This window comes from Eucyclogobius newberryi, unplaced genomic scaffold (assembly GCF_026437365.1).
Source record: "Eucyclogobius newberryi isolate DKJ021-1_F unplaced genomic scaffold, fEucNew1.0.hap1 SCAF_16, whole genome shotgun sequence".
Classification (NCBI taxonomy): domain Eukaryota; kingdom Metazoa; phylum Chordata; class Actinopteri; order Gobiiformes; family Gobiidae; genus Eucyclogobius; species Eucyclogobius newberryi.
In genome coordinates this window covers 10,680,355-10,690,708 of record NW_027315790.1, presented here as the reverse complement: position 1 = coordinate 10,690,708, position 10,354 = coordinate 10,680,355, and the positions used below count along the sequence as shown (strand labels likewise).

At 40.3% G+C, this 10,354-nt stretch overlaps 1 protein-coding gene across 4 annotated transcripts; it reads left to right on the top strand.

The window, feature by feature from the left end:
- The first annotated feature begins 2,109 nt into the window (after positions 1 to 2,109).
- cibar1 (CBY1 interacting BAR domain containing 1) lies at positions 2,110 to 6,455 on the top strand. 4 transcript variants are annotated; one of them, XM_072447105.1, is made up of 9 exons: positions 2,110 to 2,194; positions 2,527 to 2,761; positions 2,845 to 2,913; positions 3,026 to 3,127; positions 3,274 to 3,306; positions 3,571 to 3,675; positions 3,752 to 3,865; positions 4,565 to 4,684; positions 6,207 to 6,455. In XM_072447105.1, the coding sequence occupies exons 1-9, from the start codon at positions 2,166 to 2,168 to the stop codon at positions 6,297 to 6,299; spliced, it is 900 nt and encodes a 299-aa protein (XP_072303206.1). In that variant the 5' UTR covers positions 2,110 to 2,165; the 3' UTR covers positions 6,300 to 6,455. The 4 variants fall into 4 exon arrangements, with proteins under 4 accessions (XP_072303206.1, XP_072303207.1, XP_072303205.1 ...); XM_072447106.1 differs by having other exon boundaries at positions 3,274 to 3,294; positions 6,204 to 6,453; XM_072447104.1 differs by having other exon boundaries at positions 6,204 to 6,453.
- The last annotated feature ends 3,899 nt before the right edge of the window (positions 6,456 to 10,354 follow it).

The following is a 10,354-nucleotide window of genomic DNA, read 5'->3' as shown; positions in this document are numbered from 1 at the left end:
AGCAAAACAAGCCATGCACAGGTTGAGAATCACTATATTAACATAATAGTAAGCATCAAAGGAACTATGAAAAGCATCAAGTCTACCCAAAGAGCAGTGGTTCATAGACTAGTCACATAGAGCCCAATATTGTTGCCATGAATCCTGGTTTAATGAGTTATATAAATTAAATGAATGAATTCCGTGTGTAATGATCCATCGCTCACACAGGCACATTATATCAGAAGCATTTAACAGAGAAATTAATCCAGCAGCATCAGCTGTAGCCTTCAGTCTAAACCTGTTCCTCTTGGGACCTAAGGCACACAAGCTCACTGCAATGACCATGTTTTACATCGCCAATCTGTTACAGTGGGATCTCCCCTGCTTCAATCCCATGGATGATTAAGCATGATAATTAAGGTTTTTGGACATTTTCCACAGAGGAGCAGACGAGGCAGCTGGTGACATTCATGCATTCCCAAACACAGAGGAGGGAATTACAATGGAGACTCCATTCATTTCAGTGAGCACAAAATCTGGCTCTGGCATCAGATCAAAACCACTCAAGCTGTTGTTGAAAAGGACTATTTGTAGCTCTCTTTGTTGCAGTGTAGGTAATGTACCTTGATCTATTTGGGGAGTCATTTAAACCACAAAAAAAAAAAATGTTTGGTTTCCATGATAAATTATTTAGAGGGCCTATAAAAATACAGTAATTATAGCAAATAAAAGGGGAATGTTGATGAACAGTTTATTTAGCGCTTTGGGTGTCATGAAAGGTGTATATATATATATATATATATATATATATATATATATATGATATACTGATGTTTTTCCTGGATCTGCTCAAGTCATTCCTCCAGTTTGGGGTCATTCCTCCAGTGTGGGGGTCACTGCCCCAAGTGCTCCGGTCACTACGGGCACCACTGATACCTTCACGCTCCAGGCCTTCTCCAGCTCCTCTTTGAGGCCTTAGTATTTCTCTAATGTTTCTCATGTTCCTTGTTCCGGATGTTTCCATCCCATGTACTGCAATGTCCACCACCATGGCTTTCCTCTGACCCTTGAGACCACCACTATGTCCGGTTGGTTCGCCATTACCATTCTGTCTGTCTGTATCTGGAAGTCCCAGAGGACCTTGGCTCGGTCGTTCTCCACCACATTTGGAGGTGTTTCCCACTTTGTCCTTGGGGTCTCCAGCCTGTACTCTGCACAGATGTTTCTGTACACTATGCCAGCTCCTGGTGATGGAGCTCCATGTATGCTGTCCCTGCAGCATCTTACACCCTGCAGTTATGTGTGGGATGGTCTCATGTGTGGTAGATCTGGGCCTCTATTCTGGTGTTCAGGGCCTGCTCCTGTGCTGCCATGATCAGGGCCTCTGTCCTTCAGACTGCCTCTTAGGATTTCGTGATATCAGCCACATCAGTTATGTTCCGGTGGTACATCCCGTGTAGGGCGTGTCCTCCCATGATGGTCCCTCCAGCACCACATCATCCTCTGTTCCCCATTGTCTGAGACTATTAAATGATTTCACTTCACTCTGTCTAAGGAACATTTAGACTGCAATTTCACACTGTCCTTACTGTGTGCACCAGTGGGATTGTGGCTTCATGTTTCTGGCTTCAGGCAAAATTCAACCTAAATTCCAAACTATTCTGTAAAAGTGAAATGAAGGCACACCTTTGATGAAGCCACGGTTCGGAGATTCCCTCACAGTTCTGCATTTGTTCAGGGTCTAGTATTAACTAAATGAATGATTTCTAAACTTGGCCCTAATCCAAATTGTTTTTGAAAAAGAATAGAATGCTAACATCCATGTCACTAATCTTAACCAAATAAACGATCAAACATAAAACTAAATCAAATCCTCTCCTGAATATGTTAAAATGCCATGTCCCGCCCTCAGACGAAATGCCACGCGCTCCATGGTCAATTTGACTCAACATCCCACAATGCTTAGCTTTGGCGGAAATTCGAAGAACTCCATGGAAACAGTTGATTGGCGTGCTGCATGCTAACCCCAGCTAGCATGCTAACCCCAGCTAGCATGCTAACCCCAGCTAGCATGCTAACCCCAGCTAGCATGCTAACCCCAGCTAGCATGCTAACCCCAGCTAGCATGCTAACCCCAGCTAGCATGCTAGGAGCGTAAACACCTTTACAGTGTTGTTTTCACCATGAGCCGTACACTGGACGCCAGAGCGCGGTGAGTGTTACGTAACGTGTCTTTTGTGTGCTTTTGTCTAAAAATGCTCGCGTTAAATTAATATGGAACGTTTTCCAGATAACGTTACTTCAGTTTAGTTGTTGTTTCCAGTCTCACACGGCCTGATTTAAGAATATGTGAATATTTTTGGTCAGTGTGCTCTAACTACATCTGTGCGCTCGTAATTCATGTATATCCCGAATAAAACACCCATATATTCTCGCCCCTCTTTATACAGAATAACCATTCTAATGTAGTGTAGTTTATTTACAATAACGCCATGGTGCAGGAATGTAAAACTAACAAATAGATGTAACTTGTGATCTGTGCAGAGACATTGAGACTCGTAAAATCCAGGAGAGCATCACCAATGTGGAGAAGTACTTTGGAGAAATGTGCCAACTCTTCGCTGGCTACGGACGCAAGGCTGCGAGGCTGCGGGACAAGGGAGACGTCCTGGTGAGAGTGCTGGGCCAGTATGCAGACACTGAAACACCACATCTGAAGAGAGGCATGAAGCAGTTTACAGACAACTTAGCCAAGGTTCAAGACTATCGCCATGCTGAGGTACATTTCATACATTCATACGCATCCGTGAACAAAATAATACATCATTACATTATTATACACTCTAATAAGCTGCTTTACAGGTGGAAAGACTGGAAGCCAAAGTCATTGAGCCATTAAAAACGTATGGTGCTGTAGTGCGAAGACAGAGGGTAGGTCTCTCCAACAGGCTCTTGTTTTACATTTACAGTATGAGTGTAATATGTTCATTCATTGTTTTATCTTGAACAATAAATAACATGTATATCGTGGCTCTTTTTGTAGGAAGATCTGAAATCGACACAGAATGCCAGAGAGCGAGAGTCCAAACAAATGGCTCAACTTGAAAAGGCCAGGCAGAGAAACCCCTCTGACAGACAGATTATTGTATCCTTTGCCTCATTTTTCTTTTTTAATTTTTAATTTAACTCTACATTTATTTTATTTGGCAGAACAAATTGCAATGGGTTTCTTTTTGGGAGTTCTTAAATTTGACAACTAGTGACAGCTATAAACCTTGACAAACTTTCCAGTCACAGGTATCTGTCCTCAATGTATGTACAGTGGTAATGTATGCGTACATAATTTTAATCTCATATTCAATAAATGCAACAAACAGCAACTCACACGTTGATGAATGTAATCAAATGTACCACCACAAGAGGGCAGCATTCACTACACTACAATATATTGAATATGTTGATATAATTGCCAATGAATTCAGGCATATAAAAAATGTCCTTTGTAAATGGACATTTACAAATTACAAGAGAACCATCTTTCACAAAATATACTTATACTAAAACTTATTTTATATTCATTACATTCAGGCTGAGAGTGAGCTGGAGAGAGCTACCATGGACACCACCAGAATCACAAGGCACCTGGAAGAAACTATAGATGATTTTGAGAAGCAGAAAATTAGAGATATTAAGGTGCACTTCAAAGTCTCCTCATTGTATGGCACCAGTTTAATGGGTGATGAAATCAAACGTGTTCTATCCTTTGTAGAAGATCTTTGGAGAGTTTGTGCACATCGAGATGGCGTTTCATGCCAAGGCTTTGGAGCTGTACACCATGGCCTTCCAGAGTATTCAGAGTGTGGATGAGGAGGCGGACCTGGAGGTAGGTTTGAACTTTCTGATTCATAAAGACGTTCTACATTCCACACATTTTTCATACAATTGTTGTTGTTAATTATAGTCCATGTGTTGAATGGGGCCTAGTTGTGTTGATCTGCTGACTAGTCCAGAGAGTGTCACTTTCAAAATGTAGTATATCCAGCCTCCATGGACAACCTGATAAACAAACATGAATCATTGCTCATACGCACACGATCCACACCCTCAAACTGATGTGGCAACAACTCTGTAGTTATGCAGGCTACTTTCTACTGTTCTCCCAAGAACTATTTACCTTTTGAAAGTGTCTTACATAAATCAAAAACGCTTTTTTAAATTCATCACTCTTCACCATTACATTTGAATTTTCCACTTTGAATGACGCACATTTCATTCATGCTTTAGTGAAACTCCCAAATAAAGCAGTTTGTAGTGACTCATGGTTCAAAGCATAGATTAATCAGAAAACTAAACAATGAGTGGCATGCGAATCTTCCTGACGAAGGCTTAGAAGTGCTCAGTACTTTTCTGACATTCTTCTGAGCTTCTTGTACCTTAAGCACAGATAGAACACACACTGTAGAACACACTGTGCTGTACTTTATAACCACGTTAACCTAAGCATTAATGACCAGTGAATCTAGTGGACACAAATGTGTTTTTATTTTGAGGAGAAGTACAGTGCTTGCTACTGTTTTGGCAGGTGTTCAGGACCACTCTGCGCCCCCCAGAAAACCAATCCCGCTTAGACATAGTGCGAGCTAATTCCCAAATGTCCCTCAATCGCACTGAGTCCTTCATGGGAACCTCAGGGTCCACACAGGTAAGACTGAGATGACTCTTTAGAGCATAGGTGCCAAACTCTGGCCCGCGGGCCAAATCCGGCCCACCAGATGTTTTAATCCAGCCCGCCGAACATTTCAAATTTATATTTAGAAAAAAAAGTATATATAATATATATATATATATATATATATATATATATATATATATATATATATATATATATATATATATTTTTTTTTTTTTTTTTTTTTTAAATCGATTCATAGAACCGTAATTACATCCGTAACCGTTTTTATTGCTAAAGCTAAGCGTCCCACAATGCCGCCGGTGGCCGCCCCTCCCCCACGGGACTCTGCTGCACTGCTGTGTGAGCTGCCGAGGGAGAAGTGCACTTTAACTTTTGAGCAGAAGTTTAGTTGTGTGTCAGTTCAGGTGTACAGATAACTACACAGACGTGGAAATGTTAGTTAGTACATTTAAAAAAAAATTTAGATCTTGAGAAGTTTATTTTGTTATAAAGTCAAACGTTTATCTCTGTGTAGAACTGTAGATCAACTCGGAAGTTGTAATGCACATAAACTGGAGCACAGTGTTGGTGAAATTACACTTGTTTTTCTAAATACATTTCAGTTTATGAGAACAAACCTTTTGTATTTTTTTTTTATCGATCCAGTAATTGCTTCAAAACAGCGTAGGATATATAAAGCTATTTATTTCTTATATTAGTAGTTTTATGTTTTACGTTATGTTCGGCCCACGACCCAACCTGAGCGTCGAAATTCGGCCCGTGGCCCAAATGAGTTCGACACCCCTGCTTTAGAGTGACGAGCGTCGAAATTCGGCCCGTGGCCCAAATGAGTTCGACACCCCTGCTTTAGAGTGACCAAATCTTATTCTAACATATATTAAATATTGCTTGAAAGTTCAGTGTAACACTCTTAACACTTATTAACAATAATGCAAGTCATATTAATAAGTTTGTCTTTTCATTGCATGGTCATGTCAGACACATCACATAATGAACATGCATTGCGTTCAAAATGCCCGTATTGTCATCGCTCTTTCTTGTAATATAGACTTGTGTTGTTTGTGCCACTCTACTTTTCAGAGGCTGTTTTTTACACACAGATCAGTTTGCTCTTGTAGTGTTTTGGGATGACAGATTGTGTTGCAGATGCAGATTGCAGCTGACACGTGTCATCTGAATGTGCATCAAAGCCTCAACACGAGGAACGCACCGACCGACTTCTGACTTGAATCTTATCTCTGATAATTAACTGCTACTGAATAATAATCCAAACACACTTTTTAGTTTGATCCAGAGCTTTAGGCCTCAGTGCCAGAACATATCTATTTTACTGTCATCATAATGAAACTCTTTCTATATATTGGTAGTGTTGTGTTTTCTTTCTTGACTACATGCATAAACACACATATTTTTTCAGCAAATCATATCACAAATGCACATGGTTTTGGAAAGTTTTAAATGCCCAGATTTGAAATTTATATATACAGTATATATTTAAAAAAAAAAAAAAAATCCATTTATGTTGCAGCAGCATCGAGCTAATCTTCAGCAGATGAGGAGAGAGGCAGAGAACGATGAGGAGGAATCTGAGGACGAGTCAGAGGAGGAGTCAGAGGATGATTAAATTGTGTATTTAAATCAGCTTAATATAACTCATTGCCAAAGTCATCAGTATTTTAGTAATTTAGTACTTTTAAGACATTGATGTATTTTATACAGTGTATGCTAGTCTGTTTCTTTTATAACATTGTCACATTGTGTCTTATTGTACAATATTTGTCCATCAAAATGTATTAAATTCATTTATTTAAAAAACACTTTTGCAGCTTGGTTTGAAAATTACAGCTGCTAAATGCCACTGTGAAGCTTTATGCACAGTAGTAAACCAGAGCATGCATTATGTGTTTTATGTTAATGCAGCTCTAGTGTATTTGCATATATCACTTAGGATGGATTGTGTCAGTGTCGTCTGTCTCTGTCTGGCCCGCATGAGTCACTCTGCATTTGTCATTGAGCGGCTTGTGTCACTGTAGATCTCCCATAGGACACAGCACATCTCTGTTTAAGGACCATTTAGACTGCAATCTGTGAAGACACATTTAAATGACACGCTTAAGGAAGGCTGGTTATGTAATAATGAACACCTGTAGGTAACATGTATGTCTGCACCCTTAATTTATGTGGACCTGCGGCTGTCTGTCAGTTCTGATATCTTGCCCTCCTTCCTTTGTGGGTTTCAATGGCAACACAGAAGTGACTCCTCCCTGTAAAGTCTGTTTGTGTATTTGAGTGACTCAGAGCAAGCTTTTCAATAGCATATTAGCCTGAAAGCTCCACTCCTCCTTCCCAGAGTGGACAATGGCCGCTGCTGACCTGTCACGAAGGAGGAAATAAATAGGCGATAGACTAATCCAGAGTCAAAGCAACAAAGGCTGTAGGAAAAGCGTTCCGGTGAGTCACTGATCGTAAAAAGCAAAAAAGATCCTTGTTGCCAATAACCAGGTGTAAAGACAGAGAGAGAGGAGAGGGAATAGAGGTCAGTCGTGTCCTCCCCTTATCACTGGCTATGACTCACAGACTCTTAGTGCCACACCAGAGTTATAAAGCCCTGTAGCACTGAATAAGATTTCAATGTACAATTTATAACCAAGATGCAAACATTAAGGTTGCAAATGAAGGAGCTAGATTTATTCATTTATTTTAATCAAATACGTAATCCACTGTAACACATGATGTGTAACCCCTGCACACCAGCTCCTATTACATGCAACATTTTGAAGACTTTTTCCCCGTCCAAAACATATAATATTTAGTTTTAAATTGTTAATTGCTATGGCAACAGCTCTAGATTCTCCTAATTCTGAAATCCATGGATAACAAACTAATGGATAGCTAACAGGGAATAAGTCTGCAAGTCATTCATTGGATTATAGTATATAGACAGCTCAAAACAGTAATTGTATAGGAGTTCAAACTGCATGTTTCTGAATTGATGTAGTTCTGTCTCACCTGCTCTTGCCCTTATCGCCACTAGAGGGAGATATTTTAAAGTGCTGTCACTGGGTCTTTTAGAAACTGATACGGAGACACCGTGTTCTTTCCACACTTTGAACGATTCATTAAGTGTAAATAAAAACATCCTTAATAATCTTTACTCGATTACATGTCCATAGACTCGTGTGCATTTGAGAGAGTGACAGATAAACACTTGCATCATAGCACATCACTGCATTATTTAGAAAGCTTCATTAACGCAACACTGGTTAATTAACATTGTGGATGCAATGCAGTGCAATACGACACACAGGCTCTTATATGATTTTAGCAAACACAGAAGAGATGTTTTTCCTGGACTGACGCACCCATAGCCATCACATGCAATGCTGGTGCAACAACACAAAACACAATTATGTTTTATAACAAGCCTACAGATGCATTATGATCTTAACTGTTTATCCCCGCGGACCTGGATGTGTTACTCTGCCTGTACGTTTGGAGTTCACTTGGTTTGTTTGTAATATGAGCTTAAGTTTGAGTGAATGTGGTGCAGGCTGTAAAAGTGAAGCCACATAGCCCGAGTCTGAGTCACAGCCTGAGTCACTGACAGCGCTGCCATGGCATGTGCATGTTGTATGTGTGTGAGAGTAGGACCACTACCTGCTCCGAGTGCCATGTATGCTGCAGGGGCTTCTGGGAACCCTGGACCGTTCCCCTGGAGGCACAGGAACATGCTTAATAGTGAAGAGAGGACAGGAGGACAGGATGAAAGATGTAACTTTGAGGGTTTCAGAAAGAATAAAAAGTTCACAAGGACGTCTACTGCAAACTCATATGAACAGGTTTAACGTGACTCTGGTGTTCAATGTTCTTTTCTGTCACATGTTTTAGTCAAAAGCCTTCATTAAGCAGTCTGATTGATAGAGCCAGTTGAAAGGCAGCGTCTGTCAGTGTACGTACTGTAAGTAACCTCTAATCTCCAGCAGCATCTACTGTTACTACACATTTCCACTTCAGAGAAAAGGCATAAAACAGCCACAGAAGTTCCAGCCATATACTTTTCAGATGTCAGCTCAAATTGTTTGTCATGTGATGGTAATAAAGCAAAAAGGAACTTGTTATTTATTGACTGTGTTTGGAGTCTGGGAGTGGCACCACTTGGATATCTCCGCTCAGCACTAATCATGAAGAAAGGGAAGTGAGCGTGTGGGAATGACATTACAGAACATAATAAGGTTCTTACCAACAGCTGATCTGTTGTTTGTAGTTTTATGCAATGAAAAGGAACAATGTTGAGCCAATGGGGCAGAAGTTGTTACAGTTGTGGCGCCTTCAACCTGTTTCTTCTGAGTGGAGATGTTAATGCTTTGCCTGGAATGTTCCGCTCGATCTCGTGCTGCTTGGTGGCAGAGTGGGTAGCACACATAACAGGCTCCATGTGCGGCGTGAGTTCGACTTCTACATTGACAATTTGCTGAATGTCCTTCCTCCTCTCATCCCCATTTACCACACTGACTAATAAAGCCTATACGGGCCAAAAAACTTTACTTAAAATACATTCTATGAGAAAAGAAAGCTAGATTTGCTAACGATTCACCACTATAAATGTTTCGTTTGGATGACAAAAGCTGTCACTGGAGCTCATATGGAAAAACACACATGACTTTAACTGTGGATCTGTTTAAATCACATAATATGGGCTGTGTACTCCACTCATCCGCTCAGAAAGGCAGTCTTCTCTTTATATCAAGCAGCGGTTTGTATTTCTAGAAGATACATAACTGTTAATGTAAGTCAGAAAATTAAAAGGACTGAAATAAATCACAACAGTTTGGCTAAAACTACATGACACATGAGCATTAACTGGAGTACAGATTAAAAAGTGTAGTTCAAGCAGAGTCCATGTTCAGTTATGTTGCTTAAGACTTTCATTTGCCCCCTGAGGAGTGAGAGCTGCTCTCCTGAACCCCAACTTAAGTAACCCCCAAGTATTACTCCACAGAGGGGATCTGAGACGGAATTCTCCAGAAAACATCAAATAAACATTGTACTCTTCACAGGTTTTTGCCTAACTCCTCTTTAATCAACTCCTCTGATTGAAAAGATGCACCTTTTAATATGTTTGTTATATTTAAAAAAGCAGATTAAACGTCGTGCATTACACAGGGTTCAGCTCCTTCCTCCTGCTGCGTGTTTTGCTGAGTAGCTTCATCTGTCTATTCCACCCTATGGCAGCTGTTAATGATTTCAAATGTTCCAGGCAGATTGTATGCATATGTGCGTCTGAATTGTGCAACACTCTGCGCCGCGTTAGGCCTGCTCCTTCAGCCAGTCCTCCACCTGTCCCGTGACTCCTGTCAAATGGCTCATTGCTCTTCCTGGTAAAACTCCCTCCATCACTAGTGACACATTAGCTTATCTGTAATTACCAAATCACTGCTTTTATAAACTGCAATGACATAAACAGAGTACGGACCTTGGCCACAGGTTATTTTTATGCAGTATCAAATTAATGTTTTTATGGCTGTGAATCTTAGACGCAATAAGGAAACAGTGACTTGCAGTGCACTCTATAATATAAATGTGGAAATGTGTTTATTAAGTGAATAAACCATTGGGTGATTGGAGCCCATTTTGTGTAAAGCGCATTTGGTCAAATACTATTTCACAAAAACAACTTTT

Excerpts from the sequence above, each read along its gene's own strand:
- cibar1 (XM_072447104.1), top strand. The coding sequence starts at position 2,166 with ATGAGCCGTACACTGGACGCCAGAGCGCG. Across the intron at positions 2,195-2,526 it reads ACACTGGACGCCAGAGCGCG|AGACATTGAGACTCGTAAAA; the intron begins GTGAGTGTTACG and ends TGATCTGTGCAG. Across the intron at positions 4,685-6,203 it reads GAACCTCAGGGTCCACACAG|CAGCATCGAGCTAATCTTCA; the intron begins GTAAGACTGAGA and ends TTTATGTTGCAG.